We start from the raw sequence: 24,518 nt of genomic DNA on the forward strand, positions 1-24,518 counted from the left end.
CCACCGTGGGGAAGTTCTTCAGCACCCATGGGATTCCAGAGGTGTTTCTCACTGTCAATTGTACCCCCTTTACCAGTGAATAATTTCAAGGATTAATGCACGCTAGTGGGGTGAACATCCAAATTGCCCCACACCACCCATCTTCAAACAGTCTGGAGGAACGGGCAGTCCAGACATTTAAACAGGGCATGAAAAAGCAGACTGCAGGGTCCGTTGAAATGAAGCTGGTCTGGTCTCTATTTAACTACCGAACTATGCCACATGCTACAACCGGGTAGTGGCTTGGCAGAGTTGCTGATGGGCCGTGTCTCTGGGCCCACCTTAGCTTGACGTTCCCGAACCTTGGCGGGAAGGTGGAAAAGATGCAGGATCTCCAGAAGAGGTATCACAATCATTGAACGCGTTACAGAGGGTTTAAACCTCAGGATGTATTCCATATTCAGAATTTTGGAGAGAGCACCCAATGGATTCCAAGGGTTATAGTGGAGAGAATGGGATTGATCTCCTACACAGCCAACACTGGAGAACGGACCGTCCAAAAACTCGTGGACTACCTCAAAGGCAGGGAGCCAGCCCCATAGAGACCCACGCCTGATCCTTGTGTCCCTCGTCTGCCATCCTTGGTTTGGTGCACTTCCAACCAGGAACTAGTGCCGAGGCCAGCAGGATGTGGATGTTTGGAAAACCTCATATGTCAATCATCTGGGAGGATTGGGAGGCGAAATCCACAGACACCAACTTGGCTTCAGAGTGGAGGTGTGTGGTTGACTGCAACCAGTGTGCCTTAAAAAAGGGACTGTCTGGTGTCTGATATCATTGTAGCTCCTGCTACATTGTCCGTATTAGCTTAACAAATATACAGATTTTAATATTAAGGGGGGGAAGTAAAGGAGCGTTGCATCATAATCCAATTTTCCCAGGTTTATAAAGTGTATTTTTGTTGTTAAAACTAATTAACGGCCCTGTGACTCTGGCCTTTCGGTACAAAAAGAAGGAAATGCAAAGGTCTTTTGAGCCAAGGTTCCATTCTGGGATCTTCCAATCCAGTTACATCATCAACTGGGGTCAAAACAGTAATATACTGGCATAGGTTAAGGATTGATTAACAGGCAGAAATGAAATGAAATGAAATGAAAATCGCTTATTGTCACAAGTAGGCTTCAAATGTAGTTACTGTGAAAAGCCCCTAGTCACCACATTCCGGCGCCTGTTCGGGGAGGCTGTTACGGGAATCGAACCGTGCTGCTGGCCTGCCTTGGCCTGCTTTCAAAGCCAGCGATTTAGCCCTGTGCTAAACAGAGAGTAGGAACAAAAGGGTCACTCTCATGTTGACAGGCTGTGACTATTGTGTACAGTTCTGGTCACCCTATTATAGAAAAGCTCTAATTAAACTACAAAGAGTGCAGGAAAGATTTACTCGGATGCTACCGGGGCTTGATGGTTTGAGACAGAGAGACTGGATAGACTGGGACTTTTCCCCTGGAGTGTAGGAGGCTTAGGGGTGATCTAATAGAGATCTATAAAATAATGAGTGGCATAGATAAGGTAGATACTCAACATCTTTTCCCAAAGGTAGGGGGAAACTAGAGGGCAGAGGTTTAAGGTGAGAGATACAAAAAGGTCCAGAGGGGCAATATTTTTCACACAGAGAGTGGTGAGTGTCTGGAATGAGTTGCCAGAGGCAGTAGTAGAGGCGGATACAATTTTGTCTTTTAAAAAGCATTTAGACAGGCGTGCTCGTTTCGGCAGCACATATACTAAAATTGGAACGAGACAGAGAAGATTAGCATTGCCCCTGCGCAAGGATGACACACAAATTCGTGAAGTGTTCCATATAAAAAATAATTTTTTAAAAAAGCATTTAGACAGTTATATGGGGAAGTTGGGATTAGCGGGATATGGGCCAAATGAGGGCAATTGGGACTAGGTCAGTGGTGAAAACTGTGCGGCATGGACAAGTTGGGCTTAAGGGCCAGTTTTCATGCTGTAAACCTCCGACTAGTGGGGTAATGCAGGGATCAGTACTCGGGTCCCAGCTATTCACAATGTATAATCACTTTATTTTTAAAATCTGATTCATAAAGTTACAAAATGAAGTTAAAAACTCACCACTATTCTTAGAAGTCCCCCTATACCAAAAAAAGGGTCAATATTCTAAATGGTGAACAGGAATTCTCACTCCCCGACTCCGATACAGGCTTCGGTGGGTGCTATTCAGGTCAAACTATATTTTCAAGTTATCCCCCGGTATAATCCATACCTTCACCGAAGAATTTTACCTACTTACCTCTCAGTAGCATTGATATCCTGGGTCCTGCATTGCTAAGTAGGTAAAGTAGGCTAATAACCACTGTTTCAGGTTAAAACTTTTAAGTTATTTTATTATTATATTTTTCTTTTCTTTTTAAAAGATGCAATCACTGTCTTTACAGAAAAGTAAAAAGATCTTGCTTCTGGATCCTTCTGGTTGGTTGAAGGGACCTTCAGGCCCAACTTGACAATCAATCTTCTTTTTAAAATCTGGTCTTCTTTAGATGTATTTGCTGATGAGCTCGGTTGCTGTGTCCTATCTTTCCCATGTACCGAGCTATGAGAGCTGGCTCTGCCGGCTGTCCCCTTTCTTCGGGTTTTTATATATTTCTCAGTTATCTAGTTTTTATGACCTTATTGCAAAATAACTCTTGATTCTCTTTGATTGTAAAAAGTATCTTTGATCTAAACATTCATTTTGACATAACCTCATCTCATAGATCTGGTTACATTGTGTCCTTTGTGATATTCAAAATGCTTTGGTTTCAAGAGGTGTTATTTTTAATTCCTGTCATTTCTATAGTTTTATTTTCCAATTGTGTCCTCAGCTCATAATTTTGACTTTCATTTTGGCTTGAAATTATGTTTCTCGTAGACTGATAGTCTCCCAGTTTTCTTTAATTTACCTGGTATTAGCAACTTTTCACACCTAGAATTCTCACCAAATTCAGCTGAACCTCATCCATTCTTTTTCAGATCCTTACTAAGATAGTTACTTTCAATGAAGGTGTGAGCCACTGTTTTTGGCTTCATTCAAAATCCTGTTTGTCTGGTTTGCTAAGCCTGCTTGACCAAGGATATCTGCATTTTACAATCCTTCCCTGGCAGCTGCTGTTAGCCCTTTGTGGGATCTTGCCCTGTATTCTCTCACGTTTCTCTCAGACCAGATTTTGCCAGACTTCCATGTTTCAAATGACACATCTTTCCATATTTTCAATAACAAAAGCCAATGTGCGGAGTGAACAGGGCAAATCCGCAATCCAAAAGTGAATTCAAATTCAAATTGAACCCAATTCATGGTCTCCACAAGAGAGACGTAAAAGATCCAAGCTGACAAGAAAAGGCATCGCACCTCATCTTGGGCTTGACCTGACGCTTGATCTTAGCTAAAAGGCTGAGAATCAATACAATATATATCAATGATTTGGATTTGGGGACCAAATATAATATTTCTAAGTTGTAGATGACACACAGCTAGGTGGGATTGTGTTGTGAGAAAGGTGCAACGAGGCTTCAAGAGGATTTGGAAAGTGAATGGGCAGGAACATGGAATATGTGGAACAATGTGAGATTATCCACGTTGGCAGGAGGAACTGGTGCACAGAGTGAATGTGTAGATGTACAGAGGGACCTGGGTTTCCAAGTCAATAAGACACTGAAAACAGGGCGGCGTGTGGTGCAGTGGTTCGCTTAGGGACCACGGCGCTGAGGACCCAGATTCGAATGCCGGCCCTGGGTCACTGTCCGTGTGGAGTTTTCACATTTTCCCCATGTCTGCGTGGGTTTCACCCCCACAACCCAAAAATGAGCAGATTAGGTGGATTGGCCACGCTAAATTGCCCTTTAATTGGAAAAAAAATAATTGGGCACTTTAAATTTTTTTTAAAATAAGACACTGAAGGCAGGTGCAGCAAGCAATTAGGAAGGCCTTTGTCACAAAAGAGTCTGAGTACAGGAGTAGTGAAGTCTTACTTCAATTGTACGCAACCTTGGTTAGACCAAACCTGGATTTGTGTGCACCGTTTCGGTGCCCCTTTTTATTCATTTACAGGGCGAGTGTTGTTTGCTAGGTTTATAGTCCATCCTTAATTGCCCTTCAGAAGATGGTGGTGAGCTGGCTTCTTGAACACCTGCATTCTGAGGTGTCGGTAACACCCACACTGCTGGTTTTTTTTTAGAATTTACAGTGCAGGAGACCATTCAACCTATCGAGTCTGCATTAGCCGTTAGGAAGAGCACCCCACTTAAACCCACAACCTCCACCCTATCCCTGTAACCCCAGCTAACCTTTTTTTTTGGACACTGAGGGCAATTTATGATGGCCAATCCACCTAATTTGCACGTCTTTGGACTGTGGGAGGAAACCAGAGCACCCGGAGGAAACCCACGCAGATACGGGGAGAATGTGCAGACTCCGCACAGTGATCCAAGTCGGGAATTGAACCTGGGACCCTGGAGCTGTGAAGCAACTGTGCTGCCGTGCTGCACCCTGTTAGGGAGGGCCTTCCAGGATATATTTCCATTTCTGTATGGTGAGTGACTTGGATGGGAACCTCCATGTGCTGATGTTCCCAATTAGCTGCCGCCCTTGTCCTTCTAGATGATAGTGGTTGTGGGTTTTGAAGATGCTGCCTAAGGAGCCTTGGTGAGTTCTCGCAGTGCATCTTGTAGATGGTATGCATGGCTGCCACTGTGCATCGGTTGTGGAGGGAGTGAATGCTTGTGGAAGGGGTGTCAAACGGGGTTGTTTTATCCAGGATAGTGTCGAGCTTCTAGAGTGAAGTTGGAGTTGCACTCATCAAGGCAAGTGGAGGGTATTCCATCACACGGCTGAGTTGTGCCTTGTAGATGGTGGACAAGCTTTGGGGAGTCAGAGGGTCAGTTACTCACTGCAGGATCCCTCGCCTCTGACCCGTTCTTGCGGCCACAATATTTATATGGCTTGTCCAGTTCAATTTCAGGTCAATTGTAACCCCAGGTTGACAGTGGGGGATTCATTGATGGTAATGCCATTGAATGTCAAGGGGCAATTGTTATATTCTCTCTTATTGGCGATGTCATTGCCATGCACGAATGTTACTTGCCACATGTCAGGCCAAGCCTGGATATTGTCCGGGTCTTGCTGCATTTGGACATGGACTGCTTCAGTATCTGAGAAATCACGAATGCTGAACATTATGCAATCATCAGCAAACATCCCCACTTCTGGCCTTATAATGGAAAGGTCACTGACGATGCAGCTGAAGATGGTTGGGCTTAGGACGCTACCCTGAGGAACTCCTGCAGTGATGTCCTGTGTCATGTGAGAGTACCTTTAAGAAATGGGTATTTATAAATGGGTGTGTATATAAGTATCTGTAGTGAGAGTACCTTTAAGAAATGGGTGTTTATTACTGCAGTGATGTCAGAGTGTGGGTGGAGCTGGGCTGTCTGTCAGCTTTTTACTTTCGTTTTAGGCTGTATGCTGCAAGGTGTTTTATAGTTTCGTTTTCAGAGCTGGATAGCTGCAGTCACAGCCAGAAGGTGTATTAGAGGCTCTCTCTGTAATCTAAAGAATGTAAATCGATCCTTTTGTGATTTAAAACGACTAACTGCTCTTAGTAGTGACTTTAACCTGATGTGCTTCTGCTGAAAGTTTATTTAAAAGTCTTCTGGATGTTAAAAGGACAGCTTATGAATTACTTAGTGTTGTATTCTTTGGGGGTTGTATTTGAATTGCTAAGATGTTCACTGTATGTTTTAAAAAGGTTAACTTGGGTTCATAGAATAAACATTGTTTTGCTTTAAAAAATACTTTTCCATTTCTGCTGTACCACACCTGTAGAGTGGGCCGTGTGCTCCCCATACCACAATCTAGTAAAAGTTGTGGGTCAGGTGAACTCCATGATACACTTTAGGGTTCTCTAAACCCTGGCCCATAACACCTGGAACTAAGGGCAGTCACTCTCACCTCACTTCTGCAATTCAGCTCTTTTGTCCATGTCTGGACCAAGGTTGTAATGAGATCAGGAGCTGAGTGATCCTTGCAAAACCCAAATCTTATCTGAGGAAGGTTCACCAGACTTGTTCCTGGTGGGGAGCACTGTCTTCTGAAGAGAGATTGGGGAGACTGGGCCTGGATTATCTTGAGTTCTGAAGAATGAGAGGTGATCGTATTAAAATTTACAAAATATTTAATGGGCTAGACAGGGTTGATATAGGCAAGATGTTCTTGCTAGTTAGGGAGTGGAGAACCAAAGAGGAATACAACTTCAAAATAAGGGGGAAGGCACTTAGGACTGAGATGAAAATATTTTTTATTCAGAGGGCTGTGAATCTTTGGAATTCTCCACCTCAGCGGGCTGTGGAAGCTCAGCCAACAAAAGCTCAGTCATTGAGTATGTTTAAAGTAGTAATAAACAGGCCCTGAGTCACTGTCCATGTGGAGTTTGCACATTCTCCCCGTGTCTGTGTGGGTTTCGCCCCCATAACCAAAAAAATGCAGGCAAGTGGAATGGCCACACTAAATTGTCCCTTAATTGGAAGAAAGAAAGAATTGGGTATTCTAAATTAATTTAAAAAAAAATAAAAACTAAAGTAGTGATAACAAATTTCTAAATGCCAATGACAAAGGGAGATAGGGATAATGTGGGGAAAAGGGGCATTGAAGTGGATTATCGGCCATGATTATATTGAATGGTGGAGCAGGATCGATGGGCTGAATGGCCTACTCCTCATATGTTCCTATGTTAGATTCGCAAATTCACCCCAGACTGCGGCTTGAACCTGGATTTATCTTGCTCTGCGTGGCTCAGAACTAAGTAATGCATTATCCACTAAGAAATTGGTATGCTGAGGCATTCACAGAGAGAATTAGCAAGATGAAAAAAGTCACAAGCTCCTTGCTCACAGCTCTGAAAAACATTTAATTTTCACAATAGGTTGAGGGCATACTGCATTTTTTCAAAGACGATGCATCTTAACAATGTTTAAAAAAAACCAATAAAGTGATTTGAAAACTGCAGTCTCAGTAGGCCAAAAGAAGGAAACTATCTTTAATTTAAGCATTTTCATTTCAGAATTGTCAGGAAACAAAAATAACTATCATAAAACCTTAATGTCAGATACACAAGCATTGAACAGCAAGGAAAGGGCAAGGAGGTCTGTTGCATGCAAACTTGTGATGATTCTTCTGTTATTCCCCAAGAGAAATAAATGGGGAAGAAGCAACAAGACCAATATTTCACTCTAAACTGGGGCTTACATTCTCTCCACTCTGCTCGAGGTTCTGAGTATGCAGAACATTTTTTAAAATGGTTATGTGGTATTTGGAAAAATGACCAGTGCTATACATGTAATCCATAAAAGGGAGATTGAATCCAATCTTTTCTGAATCTAATATTGGATCAATGTCCTGTTGTCCAAGCTCCTTTCAGCCTCTGCATTGTATTTTACTCAAATCAAATTCATGAAATACTGGAATCAACATTCCTTCTCTTTTGTCCTCTTCAGGGCTTGAAACCTGTATGGTGGCAACATTGTGCTATTTGATGCAAATTGAATTTGCATGGTCACAATACAAATCCATCATCTTGCCTCTGAGCTTGGAGTGCTTCACTGCTGAATGCACTCGTCTGGAAGATCAGTTTCCATACTATCCACATTTGGAGCCCGAACCTTTCTCTGTTCCATTTCCACCTAAACAAAATTCATACAAGACAGTCAGCGAAGATGTTAGCACAGCTTTCAAAATTAGTCCAGAAACAAGTGTCACCACAAAGTTAACATAATGGCTTTTGCCTTGGCCAAGAAATACGATTCATACCCCAAGTATAATCTGGAAAATATTCATGAACATATTTCATGTATCTTGTGACTCTTCCCCATTTGATGCAAGATCAGCATTAAAAAATGGGAGCAACAGAATTAATTTTTCACGGTGATTGAATCAGTTATATCAAACAGGGAAAGTTGGGATGGGCAATGAATGCTGGTCTTGCCAGTGATACCCACAGCCTATGAATGCACAGAAATTTACAGCAGAAGTCTGGTAGAATTTCTTTTGGAAGGATGAGTTAAGCCCATTTGTTTGCATTTTTCTCGTAGTTTGGTTTAATGATCTATGCATGGGGTACCCTTCATGTGCATGAGCAATTCAGCAGCAACCCTTAGGAGGAATGGGACAGAACTGAATACAAGGTTTGAGTTTTTTGTAAATGAGTTATCTTTGAACTAAGTGTTTAATTGTTCAAGAGAGGTGAATGAATTAGTAATGTACCATACAGTGCACATAAACGAGAATGTACCTGATAACTATAATGAGCTTTGTAAACGACCCATTTTCTCACATCACTCTTATCGCCAACTCCAACTGATCGAACAGCTGCTTTGGACGCTGAAGCACTGGGCATGTCAAACTCCACATCCACATAGTGGACAAAACTAACAGGCACTTCCCGGTCAGATCCTAGCTCCAAGTGGCAGTAAAAAGAATGTGGATGGCCTGAAGCTGGAGAAACATAATTTTGTTAGAATAATGAGCATTATCACCTTTAAACCATTTTTAGAGAAATAATTATTAGCTTTTACCAGATGCCAGCCAACGCATTCAATTATAAACAATCCGTATGTATAAAGGGTCACACAATAAAACTAGGCAACTCACTACCTAACTTTGTGACCGACACCAGATAGTAAGAAGTCTTACAACACCAGGTTAAAGTCCAACAGGTTTGTTTCAAACACTAGCTTTCGGAGCACTGCTCCTTCCTCAGGTGAATCAGTTAGAATGAGGCTATAAAAAAGCTAATGAAATTGCATGTTTTATCTCACGAGGTGCAGAGTATAAAAGCCAAGAAGTTTTAATGAGTCAATATAAACCTTGAACAAACTTCGATTAGAGTGCCATGTGTAGCATTGAGATGAGTTGAGGGGTTTGTATTATGAAGAGAGATTGAGCAGTTTAGGCCTATGAATGAGTTGAATGAGAGGAGATCTAATTGAGGTATACAAGATGATAAAGGTATTGACAAAGTAGACGTAGAGCAAATGCTTCCTCTGGTGGGGCATTCTAGAACAAGAGGTCATAGTTTCAGGATAAGGGGTAGCAGATTTAAAAAACGGATGAGGAGAAATTACTTCTCTCAAAAGGTCGGGAATCTGTGGAATTCATTACCCCAGGAGAGCAGTGGATGTCGGGATATTGAGTAAATTTGAGGCGATAGGCAGATTTTTAATTAGTAATGGGTTGAAGGGTTATGGAAAGCGGGCAGGAAATTTGAGTTGAAGCCGAGAATTGCCCACTTCTGCCCCTGGTTCTTAAATTGTGCTCCACATACAGTAGGACGGGTATTGAGGCCTCAGAGTGGATACAGCTTAGATTTGTTAGGATATTGCCTGCATTAGGAATTACAAATGTAAAGACTTGAAAAACTTGGTCTGTGGTCAATAGAACGATGCAGGAGCATTGTGACAGAAGGGATTTAAATTATGAAAGGGCGAGGCAAGATTGTGAGAAGCAAGTTATTTCGAGTAGTTAAAGATTCAAAAATGAGGAGTCGCAGATAAAAACTTGAATGCAAGGGATTTTTTTAAATTTTAAATTCAGAGTGCCCAATTCTTTTTTTTTTCAATTTAGTGTTGCCAATCCACCTACCCTGCGCATCCTTTTGGGTTGTGGAGATGAGACCACCGCAGACACGGGGAAAATGTGCAAACTCCACATGGACAGTGACCCGGGGCTGGGATTGAACCCGGGTCCTCAGCGCCATGAGGCAGCAGTGCTAACCACTGCACCACCGTGCTGCCTTGAATGTAAGAGATTTCAAACAGAGATCAAGAGAAACCTCTTCACACAGAGTTGTGAGGCTGTAGAACACACTCCCAGGCTTAGGTGACTGAGGTAGAAATGGCCAATATTATAGATCAGGCTGAATAAATAGAAGAAGGAAAAAGGCTTGAAGGAATATGGGTATAGAATGGGTAAATACAAGTATAACAATTTGCTTGAGGTGGCATGGTGGCACAGTTGTCAGCACTGCTGCCTCACAGCATCAGGGACCTGGGTCCGATTCCAGCCCTACGTTACAGTCTGTGTGGATTTTGCACGTTCTCCCCAAGTCTGCGTGGGTTACCTCCGGTTTCCTCCCACGGTCCAAATATGTGCAGGTTAGCTGAATTGGCCATGCTAAATTGCCCCTTAGTGTCCAGGGATGTGCAGGTTAGGTAGGGTTACACGGATAGGGCAGAGCAGTAGTACTAAGTAGGGTGCTCTTTCAGAGGGTGGGCGCCGACTCGATGGGCCATATGGCCTCCTTCTAGACTGCAGGAATTCTATGGTTCTTAAATGGTGAATAAACAATAACACACAAATCACACTGGATGGCCTGTTTCCATGGTGTAACTTCTATGTATTTTTAAGTATAGATAAGGTATTGAGTGAAAAATGTATTTTTCAAAGTCTACTAAATGAATAATAAAATGCACTCCATTGTAACAGTTGGATCATTTGCTTCACCCCCCCCCCTTCACCTCAATAATCTATGTCAATAATCTACTGGAAACTTGTGTCCTGTGGGGTCCCATAAGGATCAGTGTTGGGGCCCTTGCTGTTTGTGGTTTATATAAATGATTTAGACATGAATGTAGGAGGGTTGATCAGGAAGTTCACAGATAATATGAAAATTGGTAGGATGATAAATAGTGAGGAGGGCAGTCTTAGATTAACCCACCCAAACCCATGCAGACATGGCGAAAATGTGGAAACTCCACATGGACAGTGACCTGGGGCCAGTATCGAACCTGGGTCCTCAGAGCCGTGAAGCAGCACAGCTAACCACTGTGCCACCCTGTCGTGCAGGGTTTAACAAGGCCAAGACAGCTTTTTACAAGAGCAAGGTGCGTTTTGGAATGGTGTACCTTGCTCGCCTCAGGTCCCGTTCAGAAATTTGGGCTATTATTTTGACATGCTGGGGGAGGCAAATGACTTTCTGAAGAAGCATGGACTGGGGAGCATTGAATGAAGTTATTGGTTACTCTGAATGTTTGTTTTTTGGTGTGTTTTGCCGTTTCTTTGCCCTTTTTCAGGATTTGTGGTTCTTTTATCTTTATAATTTTTTTTAGAGTACCCAATTCATTTTTTCCTATTAAGGGCAATTTATTGTAGCCAATCCGCCTTCCCTGCACATCTTTGGGTTGTGGGGGCAAAACCCACACAAACACGGGGAGAATGTGCACACTCCACATAGACAGTGACCCAGAGCCGGGATCGAACCTGGGACCTCGGCGCCGTGAGGCTGCAGTGCTAACCCATTGAGCCACCTTGCTGCCCTCTTTTATCTTTCTTTTGAACTGTGGAAATGTTCGGGATGGCGGGGGAGGGGTTGTTGGAGTTGGGTAGGTCATTTGGTTGGTGCCCAGTGGGGGTGGGGCACTGAGGGGCTAGGAGGGGGGGGGGTGACAGTGGCCACCTTGGATGGGCCTGGAGCTGGTGTAAGTTGGACTTCCTTGCAGATGGAATATGGCTGATCGTAGGAGGGGAGGGGGAGAAAGAGGCAGAGGCCCCTAATCAGGTTGGTTACATTGAATGTGAGGGGGTTAAATGGGCCAGTTAAAAGGTCTTGGGTTTCTGTCCATCTAAAGAATTTGAAGGCAGATGTTGTTTTCTTGCAGGCCACACATTTGAGAGTTTGAGACCAGACAAGACTGCGGAACGGGTGGGTGGGGCGGCATGGTGGCACAGTGGTTCGTACTGCTGCCTCACAGTGCCAGGGACCCTGGTTCAATTCCGGCCTTGGGCGACTGTGTGGAGTTTGCACTTTCTCCCTGTGTCTGCGTGAGTTTCCAGCGGTGCACTGGTTTCCTCCCACAGTCCAAAGATGTGCTGGTTAGGTGGATGGGCCATGCTAAAATCGCCCTTTAGGTGTCCAAAAATGTGTACGTTAGATGGGGTAAGGGGGATAGGGTGGGAGAGTGGACCTAGGTAGTGTTGTCTTTCAGAGGGTCGGGACCTGATGGGCTGAAATGCACGGTAGAAAATCTATGGTTCTAAAATACTGAATTCTGTGGTTCCACTCAAGGTTTGGTGCAAGGATGAGGGGGTCTGCGGTGCTGATCAATAGGAGGGTGACCTTTTGGTGGCTAATATTTTGGTGGACTCGAGGGGGAGATATGTGATAGTGAGTGGGTTTTGTCAGGCGCTCCGGCGCTCTTAGTGAACGCATATGGGCCCAACTGGGACAACACAACTTTATTAAGATGCTGGCGGCCAGCCCCGAGCTTGACTCGCATCAGTTGATTATGGGGGGTGGACTTTAATTGTGTGTTAGACTCCAGGCTGGACAGGTCAAGGCCAACATCGGGGATGGCAAAGGAGCTGCTTGTATTCATGGAACGGGAGGGGAGGGGGGTGGGGGTGGGGGGGACGGACCGTGGATATTTAGATAACCGAGGGATGAGAGTTTTCCTTCTTTTCACATGTGCGCAGGATCTACTCCCATATTGATTTATTTGTGGTGGGGAAGCCATTACTCCCTGGGGTTGTGGGGCCAGGGTACTTGGCATTGGTAATATAAGATCACACCCCAGACTATGTGGATATGTGGCTGGAGATGGGCTCAGTGGCCCCATGGAGGTTGGATACACCATTTCTCGCAGATAAGTGGTTTTGTGAGAGGATGATCTCCGCTATTGGAAAATATGTGAATATTAATAAGAATGGGGAGGTCTCACTTTCCACGTTCTGGGAAGCACTAAAGACGGTCATCGGGGGTAGATAATTTTGTTTAAAGCTCACAGAGAAAAGTCTGGTAGGGCGGAGACGCAGATTTTGGTGGATTCCATCCTTGAGATGGACCATCAATACTCTGCCGCCCCAATGGCAGAGCTGTTAGCGGAGAGGAAGAAGCTTCAGATGGGGTTTGAGTTGGAGTCGATTGGGAAGGTGGTGAGCCAGCTTCGTTGTGCGAGACGGACCTTTTACGAGTAGGGGAGAAAGTGAACAATTTATTGGTTCACCAGCTGAGGTAGAAGGCGGCTTCTCAGGAGATAGTTCAGGTTAAGGCTGTTGCCCTCCCCGGGATTGGTCCAGAGGTCGCCAGCCAGGTGGAGGGGTATAGAGAGGGGAGGTAGGGCGTATAGGGTGCCCCTGTATGCAGGCGATTTATTACTGTGTATCACGGACCGTCTCTTTAATGTGGGGAAGATAATGGAGGTGCTTATGAAGTTTGATTCATTCTCAGGATATAGATTGAACATGGACAAGAGTGAGGTTTTTCCACTGAACTCTCTGGGGAAGGCTGCTGATCTGGAAAGGTTACCGTTTTGGCTGGCCAGGATTAGTATTAGGTACCTGGGAATATGGATAGCCTCATGATTGGGCTATGTTACGCGAGTTGAACCAGCCCAGTCTGGTAGAGAGGGTGAAGGTGGACTTTAAGAGGTGGGATGCCCTCCTGTTGTACTTGGAGGAAAGGACTCCAGTACTGAACTTTGTGCACAAGTAACTCTGTTTCCTCGGTTGCAGGCACCTTCAATAATGGATAAGGTGATGTCTCTTGACAAGATAGGGGAGGGAGGATATCAGATATATAAGGGCAGATGATGGGGAAGGCTTCGCTGGAGAAAGTAAAGGGTAAATGGGAGGAAGACTTGGGTTTGGTTTTGGAGGGGAGGGGCGGTGGAGGTGTGGAGTGAGATTTTGCATAGGGTCAATGTGACCTCTTATTGTACAAGGTTGAGTTTGATTCAGTTTAAAGTGGTATACAGGGAGCACTTGACCAAGGCACGCGAGTGTTTTTTTTTCAGGTGTAGAGGATGTGAGTGTTATTTGAGGGGACCAGCGAACCACTCACATATGTTTTGGTCTTGCCCTGAATTACTTAGGAGCAGCAAGGTAGCACAGTGGTTAGCACTGTTGCTTCATAGCGCCAGGGTTTCGGGTTCAATTCCCGGCTTGGGTCACTGTCTGTGCGGAGTCTGCACTTTCTCCCGGTGTCTGTGTGGGTTTCCTCCGGGCGCTCCGGTTTTCTCCCACAAGTCCCGAAAGACGTGTTTTTTTTTTTGGTGGTCCTTTCCTAATATGCCTTTACTTTAACTTCCTGGACTAACGGTGTTGGTGCAAATCCAATGCCCCACAATTTTTCCATTTAAAACATTTTTTTTGGGATAAATTTAGAGTACCCAATTATTTTTTTCTAATTAAGGGGCAATTTACCATGGCCAATCCACCTAACCTGCACATCTTTGGGTTGTGGGAGTGAAACCCAAGCAGACATGGGGAGAATGTGCAAACTCCACACGGACAGTGACCCAGGGTTGGGATTCGAACACGGGTCCTCAGCGCCGCAGTCCCAGTGCTAGCCACTGCACCACATGCCGCCCAAAAGACGTGCTGTTAGGTAATTCTCCCTCTGCGTCCCCGAGCAGGCACCGGAATGTGGCGACTAGGGGATTTTCACAGCAACTTCATTGCAGTGTTAATATAAGCCTACTTGTGACAATAAAGATTATTATTATAAAGTATGCCATAAGGGGATTAGAGGAGAGGATTTACTCTATGCAGCTGCCGCTCATTACCTTCTTTAAGTAGCTGGCTGTTGTCAGCAATGGTGGGGCGGGGGGGGGGGGGGGGGGGGGAAGTGTTCTGGTAAATATGGAATGGGGGGGCTGGATTGTTGGGATTTTTAAAAATAAAAATCATATAAATTTGTTTGACCATTTTGTATGTTATAATTGAACATTTACTGAATAAAAATATTTTTTAAAAATCTTGCCGAAGCAAACCAACTTCTATTCAGATCCCACGGCAGCTGATCATTTAATAGACTCTTAAACTGTCAATCAGACTGTAAACAGAGAATCCCCTGCTGAGTTAATTGTAGCTTTTGAAGATCTGCCAAGCATTTATAGTGATATATTACTTCAACAAATGTCAAAGAAGTCTAATGAAATGGCATGATCAGACAGTATTTTACTTAGACTTACACCAGATGGCCTGTCAATCAAAAAAGTCCAACAAAGTCTTTTTTCAACAAACTCTTTTTTCAAACACTCATTGACAGATTCAGCCTTTTTCACATTTAAACATCAGAGGATTTGGAAGATTTCAGATCATGACACTTAAACAGAATATACCAACTGTCAAGAACATATCCCTCCTGTATAAATCCCACACTGCCCCTTCTGCCAAAAATAGCATCTATTTGGAAATGAGAGCGGAACTTCCGCATCTGGGTCCTGCCTGCCTGCCATTTTTAATGGTCTGCCATTTTATAAGTTCTTCCCAACACTGAGAAAATCCGGCCTACGACCTTTCACTGGAACAAGAGTTCTGGATTTTATTTCCAGCATTTTCTGTTATTCTCTCAGTTTACCAGCATCCGGAGTATTTTGCCGTTGTGTTATTTCATTTGATGTAAGGTCACTGACCCTGAAATGCTAACTGTTTTTGTCACTCTACATATGCTGCCTGCTGGGTATTTCCAGTATCATTTTTGATTTCAGATTACAGGAACTAATTTTGCAATTGTTAGGATACTCGCAAGTCTTGGCATGGCATAGGTGTGTTTTTGTTAATTCTTTACATTCCTACTCTGTCAGGGTGCAGGCCCACGAGCATCACTGCGCAAGTATAAACAGTGTATGGAGGGCCAGTTTAGCTCAGTGGACTACACAGCTTTTTTGTGATGCAGGACAAGGCCAACAACGCAGGTTCAATTCCCGTACTGGCTGAGGTTATTCATGAAGGCACTGCCTTCTCAGCCTTGCCCCTCACCTGAGGTGTGGTGATCGTCATCAATCACCACCAGTCAGCTCTCCCCCTCAAAGGGGAAAACAGCCCACGGTCATCTGGGACTATGGCAACTTTACCGTTGTAAATAGTGTGTCTAGGCAAGCAATTAAAGTACCGATGAACCTCAGCATACATGCACATCACGGTTTACCTCTCAGTTGTGGGAATGCTGGATCAATCTTTACTCCTCACTAACCCATGGATGTAATAGATCAATTATAACATACCAACCACTGTCCCCACAGACACTGCTAATGCAGAGCAGTTCAGAAAGAGTTTACCTTGAAAAATGCCCTTCTCCCCAGTCCCCAGTGCCGCCTTGTTCAATACTGATAATTGTTTTGTAATTGTGCTGAAATTGCTGCTTAGCTGAGATAGCAGTGTAGACAGAACAAAGATTGGGTCACTGTGCGGAGTCTGCATGCTCTCTCCATGTCTGTGTGGGTTTCCTCTGGGTGCTCCAGTTTCCTTTAACAAGTCCCGAAAGACGTGCTTGTTAGGTGAATTGGATATTCTGAATTCTCCCTCTGTGTACCTGAACAGACGCCGGAGTGTGTCGACTAGGGGATTTTCACAGTAACTTCTTGCAGTGTTAATGTAAGCCTGCTTGTGATACTAATAAAGATTATTATTATAAGTGGTCAGAATTTCATATCAGTGGCAAACAGGATGTCAAGGTTGCGATCAGTGCGAGGATTAATGCTTACAAAGAACTGAGTTAAGACTATCTAATAGTTTACTTAATATTGTCCAAGGATATGTAAATAAATAAATGCTCTTTTAAATACAAAAACATTTTGTAGTTATAGGTCACTTGAATACAAAATGACACAGTTAACTGAGGCAAGACTCACACGCTAAAACCAGCAAAACATTGCCAAACATCAAGAGGGAAGGTTCAATAGAATATTCTTAACAATGAGGAGTTTTCAGGCGGCACGGTGGTGCAGTGGTTAGCACTGCTGCCTCACGGCGCTGAGACGCAGATTCAATCATGGCCCCCAGTCACTGTCCGTGTGGAGTTTGCACATTCTCCCGTGTTTGCGTGGGTCTCACCCCCACAACCCAAAGATGTGCAGGGTAGGTGGATTGGCCACGCTAAAGTGCACCTTAATTGGAAAAAGAAATTGGGTATTCTAAATTTATTTAAAAAAAAAGAAAAACCAGAGGGGAAATGAAGGGAAATTCTTTTATGCAGCGAGATGGTGTGATCTGGAATGCAGTGTCTGAAAGAAAGACAGGAGCAGATTTAACAATAACTTTCAAAAAATGAATTGGATAAATACTTGAAAAGGAAAAATTTGAAGGGTAATGGAGAAATATTAGGGTGAAGACCAGGGAAGTCGGAAGAATTGGATAGCTCTTGCAGTGGGCCTTCTTCTACCCTGTACGATTTTACCATTCTATAGGTTTTGATGACGATCTCAAAGCCATCTCCACTCTGAAATATCACATGGCTAGGTTAGAAATAGCGTGCATACCAGCAAGGGTTGGAAATGGGTGCGGAGTCAGATATCATAGCCTTCGAAGGCGGATTCTGCTGGGATGGAGAGCAGCCTCTCTGCCCAGTGCCCTGGCGTGGCGGGGGGACCTGTTGGAATACTTGACCCTTGAGAAGGTTAAGTTCGAACTGAGGGGAAGCTCGGAGGGGTTCTACAAGTCATGGGCACTATTTATTATGCACTTTCAAGAACTGGATAACATCGAACATTAGTTGGGGGTGGGTGGGCTGTGTAGATTAAGGGTGACTATGGGTAATCCCTGATTCCATTTTGTCATTTGTTTATGAAACATGTGGGCTGATGTTTGGGGGTTGGTGGGCAGATGGGATCGTTGTTATTATGGGGATTGACATATCTTGCTGATTATTGTTTATTGTTGATGGGTGTAAATGTGGGAGAAAATGTGAAAAAGGAGAATAAAAATATTTTTTAAAAAAAATAAATAGCATGCATTGTTTATGTGATGTAACCTGAAATACTGTACAATGATGAGCAGCATTGCAAATGTAGCCAAATTTGGCTTTTAAACCTAAGGGCATGGATTACATGCTCTATTGAATAGTGCAAGACACAAAATTACAGTGCAGAAAGAACATTGTGTGTATGCCTATTTACTGAACAAGTTGCTGGTTTTGATTCCTCAAAAGTTGCTCTACAACTACACTTTAGAAACACAGTAGGCTACAGTCCTTTACCATTTAATGAGGTCATGGCTGATCCCCTTCCAGACAAGACATAACCAGTATTAATCTCTTTATGGCTAATTGGAAGTAGAATTTCAACCCAAAGTGGGCTGTATTCCAATGGGTCACTATATCCTCTTTCCATGCTCCTCATAATAACAATTTGTATTTATATAGCGCCTTTGATTAAATAAAACAGCTCAAGGCACTTCACAGGACAGCTATAAAAAAATTGATATCAAGCTACATAGATATTAGGGCAGATGACCAAAAGTTTGGTCAAAGTGGTACGGTTTAAGGAGCATCTTAAAGAGATGGATAGGTTAAGGAAGGGAATTCCAGACTTCAGGGCCGTGGCAGCTTAAGGTACAGCCAATGGAGGAGCAAATAAAATCGGAGATATTTAGAAGACCAGAATTGGAGGAGCAAACATGTATGGGAGGGGTACAGGCCTGGACAAGATAACAGAGAGAGCATGAGGACACAGTGATTTGAAAAAAGGATGAGAGTTTTAAAATTGGACCACTGCTTAACCAGAAGGCAATGTAGGTAGGTGAACACAGGGTGATAGCTGAATGGGACTTGGATGAGTTAAGTTATGGTAGAAATTTGAATGTTTACAGAGGTCGTGGGAAGTGGAATGCAAGTTTGCCTGAATAGTCAAATCTAAAGATTATGGATAAGGTTTTCAGCATGGACAGAGTTATGGAGGTAGAAATATGTGATAATAGTGATGGCAGGGACAATTCTAAAGGGGGTGCGAAGAGTGAGGCCTGGGAGTGCTTTGCACAAATCTTTATAAGTGGTAGGACAGACTGACAAAGCAATCAATAAAGCATAGCAGATCCTGGAGTTTATAAGTAAGGGTGGAGGATACAAAACCAGAAAGTTATGCTGAGCACATGTAAAAATACAAATTCTTCCAGCTGGATATTGTGTCACTTTAGGAAGATTAAGAGGGCTGTGGAGAGAGTACAGGAAAGAGTCACCAGACTGGTTCTAGGGACGAGGGATTACAGTTATGTGGTCAGAATGCAGAGATTGGGGTTGCCCTCCTTAGATCAGAGAAGGCAAAAAGACTTGATATAAAATAATGAAGGATTTAAATAGACTAAAAGGATTCTGTTTCCGACAGCTGAAGGGTCAATAACCAAAGGGCACAGATTTAAGATGATTGGCAAAAGACTCGAGGAAAAGCTTTTTCGTGCAATGAATGGTTAAGCACTGTTTGACAGGGTGGCGAATACAGTATCAACAGCAGCCTTCCAAAAGCAGAGAGAAAATTGCAGAGATTTGGAGCCTCTTCAAAAGAGGCAGTGCACATCCAATGGGAGGAATAGCTTCCTTTTGTGCTACACTATTCCAGAACTTTGCCCTTAAGGTTACATATTCCCAACAAGCATAATTAGATCACTTGGTACTTTAACATTAGAAGCAATCTGGATAGGCATATCCTTTAAAGCTATATAGTTCTGACCATTTTGAATTTGCATGTGCATGATCTATTAAGTAGTCCTTGATACAAATCTGAAATGAAATGTTTCAGTTTCATTCAGCCTAAGCTGATACATTAGCTTTCAAAATTTTGGATTCCCAGTAATCAAATGAAAATAAGAAAATATACTACAGTGTAATAATATGTCAATGATATCGTCATGAATTCTTTTGATACTCGGCTTGTCAGCCAATTATATGGACCTTAACTTGTCTGAAATCAGAACTCTGTACTTGGTACTTTTAACATTTTTCTTTGTAGTACAATTGTAATCCAACACCATACTTTGCTGAAAAGAAATAGACTAGTTAGGGCAAAACATTACAGTAAAATCTTCCACCCATACAGAACAATCTGACTGGCACTCACCTGAATTTTTGTCTGGGAGCCTGTTGATTCTCCATACAATAGCCTTAAAGGCATGTTCATATTTGGCACTGCCCAATGTTACTCTCATTACAGGCTCAGAGCCAGACAAACTTGTACTACCAAAGCTGGCACTTCTATTCACTATGGCTTTCAGAGATTTCTCTCGCAAGACACCTTCTCTTCGAAAGTTCTTAACCCAATCCGTCGGCACTGGATATCGAATCATCACATTTTCACAAGGTATTGCTGCAAATTGATCCTGATTCGACACAAACCCTGAAGACACGACCAACCAAGACTGAAGTTCCACTTCAGCACCCTTAACAGTAGCCAAGGTTTTAAGGGAGAAAGGAAGGGTCTTTTCACCAAAGGTAGTCCTGAAACGCATTAATTCAAACCTATGACCATCTAATGGTAAGAACTTAATAAATCTGGAATCATTGAATTCATCAACAGCCACACATTTGTGGAACTGACAGTCACTTATTTTAATCCACTTAGTTGTGGTTGTGGGAACAATATCATGCCTCGACACCACTTCTTTTCCCTTCATTTGAACATCATTGAAGCCTATTCTGCATTCTGGCATCCCAGACACAAAAGCCAGAACACTGACATGAGTGACCACAGAGTGCTGGATGAGCTTGTTGTCTGCTTTGGCCACAAGACCTCTAAATTCATCCTGTACTTCCAATGTGATCTCTTCTTCAAAGTAATTGGCACAAATGTCTCTGGCACTTGGTAATTTCATTAGTATATCCCGAAATGTAGTCACAAAACTTTCATAATCTTCATAACTTGTAGTGCCCAGTTTCATCACCTGCACCCTTACTGGTGCTTGTACTACTGTTAGCATGGGGTGGTATTTCCGTTTTTCCTTGTACAATACTTGATCTATTCTTATAGTGTGTATTTTCCCATTTTCATCAAAGTTCTGAAGTTTAAGTTCAGACAACTCATGGCAAGGCAGAAGCTGGACCTCCCGAAAAGGCTTTTCAAGACCCTTTTCGTAAAAGAGTTGCAAACATGCATTATCTAGCATTTTGACACATATAGGTCCCCAGTGTCTTGACGACATAATGTTCTTCTTCTCAGGTATTCTCAGCATCATTGGCCAGCCATCTTTAGGCTGCAGGTGATTAAAGCTAAATGTGCAGCTTTCTGTCTCTGGAGAGTGCAAAGGATCATCATATAAGGTAGGGCTGTCTGGTTGATCTGGATCCAAGAGCTGGATTTGCTTAAGTTGATTTAGAGCTTCAAGATGACTACAGTAAAGCATTGAATCATCTGTAAATGTGGGATTTAAAGAATTACTGAACATAACAGAATTCCTTTGGCCATTAACGTGAGAACTGTAAAATGAAGTATCTGGAGACTGCCCAAATGGCATAATAGAATCTTTTTGATTATTGATTTTTACATCAGTAGCAGAATGTGTGATCGGATCTGCAGAATTCATGAAAACAGAATTCCTCTGATTGCTGGTTTTTACATCAGAAAATGGAGAAATCAGATTCTTGGTATTGGCGAATATAATAGATTCCCTTTGATTGCTGACTTTTACATCCGAAAATGAAGACATTGCATTTGGTAAATTAATATAAACAGAATCCCTCTGGTCATTATTGTTTACAGCAGGAAATGGAGAGACCAAATCTGGAGAATTTTTGAACACAACTGAATTATTTTGATCATTTAGGTTTCCACCAAAACCTGGGGAAATAGGATCTGGAGAAAGACTGGGTGACATAAGAGAATCCCTTCGACAATCAAGATTTGCATCGGAAAATGGAGGGTCAGGTACATTTTGCTGTTGAAAGATCGGAGATGGGTTTGCCAGTGAATTCACCAAGGCAGACTTTTCATTTTGGTCAAAGAATGCACGAAATGGATTGATTGGTGATGGCTGGACATCACGCAGAGTTTCATCCAAGAAAGGGTTAGTTGTGCGGACTGGTGAAAAGGGGTTTACAGTAGGGCTAATTAATGCAAATACATCATCCTTCTCTTCAGCAGAAAAATCCACCAAATTATTCTTTGATGCTGTTTTTTCAATGCCTGTTTGAGGCCCATGGAAAGTCTTGTCCTTTTCAGTTTTATAGTTATGAGAAACTCCCACTTTTAAAGCAGGGGATTGTCCTGGTGAAACAAGATCTCGATCATCATCAAACGTCACCCAGGTGGAAAAGCGTGCTGTTGACATTCTGCACCCATTCAGCTGCATGTTATCAGGGAGTCTGTTCACTGTTTCCATGCTAGTTCCATTGTGAAGAGATAAAGAACCAGCATCTGAAGAGAAAGAAACAAATTTGAAAATCAGAGTTACAAACAAAATTGAATGCTAAAGTATAGAAATAAAAGTAAAAAATGCTGGAAATGGACTATGCCTGCTGATCATACTTGAAACTAAAAAATGTTCAACTGCTTCATATAATTATTCATCAGATTAGTAAACAAGTTGTACAGGCACCCTGTACATGTAACAGTGGGAATTACCATGTTTATTCTTCTGATCAGTTTCCACAGCATCAATGGAAGATTGATAGAACACTTTTCTGTCAATGTAGTGACAGCCTAAACCTACAACCCCACCACCCCGCTACCCATTCTGCCCTCCAACCATCATGAGAAAATTTGTTGAAATGGTACACTAAAAAATGCAGCGTGTTCCCATGTGAAAGAGGCTGAAATAGTGTTCAAGCAAAAGAATTGTGCTGGCAACAATAGGTAACTTTAATTACAGCTGCACAAGCTGTGAAGAAAAACGGTGCTCTGAGAAACACTGGAGAAGTTCTTACTGATAATCGGGGCACAATTATAATCATAGAAAGCTTGTGGCACAGAGGAGGCCACTTGATCCATCATGTCTGTGCCAGCTGAAGAAACGAGCCACCCAACCAAATCCCACTTTCCAGCATTTGGTCTGTAGTCCTGCAGGTTAAGGCACTTCAGGTGCACATCCAGGTACCTTTTAAATGAGGATTTCTACCTCTATCATCCTTTCGGGCAGTGAGTTCTAGACCTCTACCATCTGGGTGAATTCTCCTCTCTAATCATTCTACCGAGTGATTTATATCAACTTTCCCCAGCTACTGACCTCTCCTCTAGGGTAAATAGGCCCTTTCCATCCACCCTATCCAAGCCAGTCACAATTTTGTATATCTCAATCAAACCTTCTCTCAGACCACTCTGTTCCAAGCAACCTCAGCCTAACAAATCTCTCCTCATAGCTGCAATTTTCCAGACAGCAACATTCTTACAAATCTGCTCTGTGACCTCTCTGGTCTCCTTTCTGTAATGAGGTGACAAGAACTGTACACAGTGCTCATGTTGTGACCGAATTGATGTTTTATACAGTTGCAACATAACCTCCCTGTTCTTATATTCTCTGCTTCAGCTAATAAATGAAAAGATTCCAGATGCCTTCTTAATCACCTGATAACCTGTCCTGCTACTTTCACGGATCTAAGGGCTGGTTTAGCACAGGGCTAAAGAGCTGGCTTTTAAAGCAGACCAAGGCAGGCCAGCAGCACGGTTCAATTCCCGTACCGGCCTCCCCGAACAGGCGCCAGAATGTGGCAATTTGAAGCCTACTTGTGACAATAAGCGATTTTCATTTCATTTCATTTCATTCACTCCAAGGTCCCCTACCTCCTCGACACCATTTTGATATCCTTCCATTTATTGTGCATTCATAGATCATACAGTGCAAAAGGATGCCATTCGGCCCATCGAGTCTGCACCGACTAACTTAAGGCCTCACTTCCACCCTATCCCCGTAACCCAATAACCCCTCCTAACCTCCGTTTTGGACAATGAGGGCAATTTAGCATGGCAATTCACCTAACCTGCACGTCTTTGGAATGTGGGAGGAAACCGGAGCACCCGGAGGAAACCCACGCAGACACAGGGAGAACGTGCAGACTCTGCACAGACAGTGACCCAGCGGGGAATTGAACCTGGGAGCTTGGCGTTGTGAAGCCACAGTGCTAGCCACTGTGCTACCGTGCTGCCCTAATTGCCCATTCCTTTGTCTTGTGTCAGGATTGCGGGATGTGTGCATGTGTGATATTAATCTTCAATCTCACCAGCTGATCAAATATATACTGAACTGCTTTAAAAGGACTTTAAAAAAGCAAATACACTGATTTAAGGTGGTTGCCACAAGTCACCTGACACCTGGTATTTTTAAAAAAAATATATTTTTTTAATTAAAGTTTTGCAAAGTTTTTCATAATAAATAGTAATAATCCTAACACAGCAAAATAGAGTGAACATTAACAAAGAGTAAAAAGAGAATATACAATAGCAATTGACTAGACGTGACCCCACGCGCCTCAGTCTTCCCACACCCTCCCAACGGAGCACTCACCCCCAACTCCCCTACGGGTCGTTGCTGCTGCTGATGTTTTAATTTTCCCTGAGAAGCCATTGGACGCTATTATGCCCCCGCTCAACAGCAGCAGCTCTGTACACTTGGCAAAATTATTTACACACATAAGTAGGCATCTGTTTGTGGTGTTGTCGTCCCTTGCTTCTCCCAGACGGAGTTCGCTGCCGTTGTCATCTCGTTCCGCCTCTGCGCACTTCCGCTTCTGCGACCCTCCCGTCTTCCCGTTTTCTCTGTTCCTGTGGACGTTAAGTTTGTTAACATTTCCCTGCCTCCCCCT

The 24,518-nt window shown here is 43.1% G+C and overlaps 1 protein-coding gene and 1 non-coding gene across 8 annotated transcripts in view; one reads left to right on the forward strand and one right to left on the reverse strand.

The window, feature by feature from the left end:
* Positions 1–1,733: 1,733 nt before the first annotated feature.
* Positions 1,734–1,840, forward strand: LOC140408121 (U6 spliceosomal RNA). The gene has a single exon (XR_011940039.1). It is a non-coding gene; the product is annotated as a U6 spliceosomal RNA (small nuclear RNA).
* A 5,075-nt stretch (positions 1,841–6,915) lies between these two features.
* The window catches only part of ston2 (stonin 2), a 178,004-nt gene continuing 160,401 nt past the window's right edge, over positions 6,916–24,518 (reverse strand). For 6 of the 7 annotated variants that reach the window (XM_072493703.1, XM_072493678.1, XM_072493694.1 and 3 more), the window contains 3 exons: positions 19,849–22,137; positions 8,316–8,518; positions 6,916–7,707 (listed from right to left, as the gene is read on the reverse strand). In XM_072493703.1, the coding sequence (XP_072349804.1) occupies positions 7,624–7,707; positions 8,316–8,518; positions 19,849–22,137 (2,576 nt within the window). In that variant the 3' untranslated portion in view covers positions 6,916–7,623. Of the gene's footprint in view, positions 7,708–8,315; positions 8,519–19,848; positions 22,138–24,345; positions 24,431–24,518 lie in introns of those variants that run through there. The other variant, XM_072493713.1, reaches the window with a different exon arrangement.

The sequence above is a fragment of the Scyliorhinus torazame genome, chromosome 2 (genome assembly GCF_047496885.1).
Source record: "Scyliorhinus torazame isolate Kashiwa2021f chromosome 2, sScyTor2.1, whole genome shotgun sequence".
Taxonomy (NCBI): Eukaryota; Metazoa; Chordata; class Chondrichthyes; order Carcharhiniformes; family Scyliorhinidae; genus Scyliorhinus; species Scyliorhinus torazame.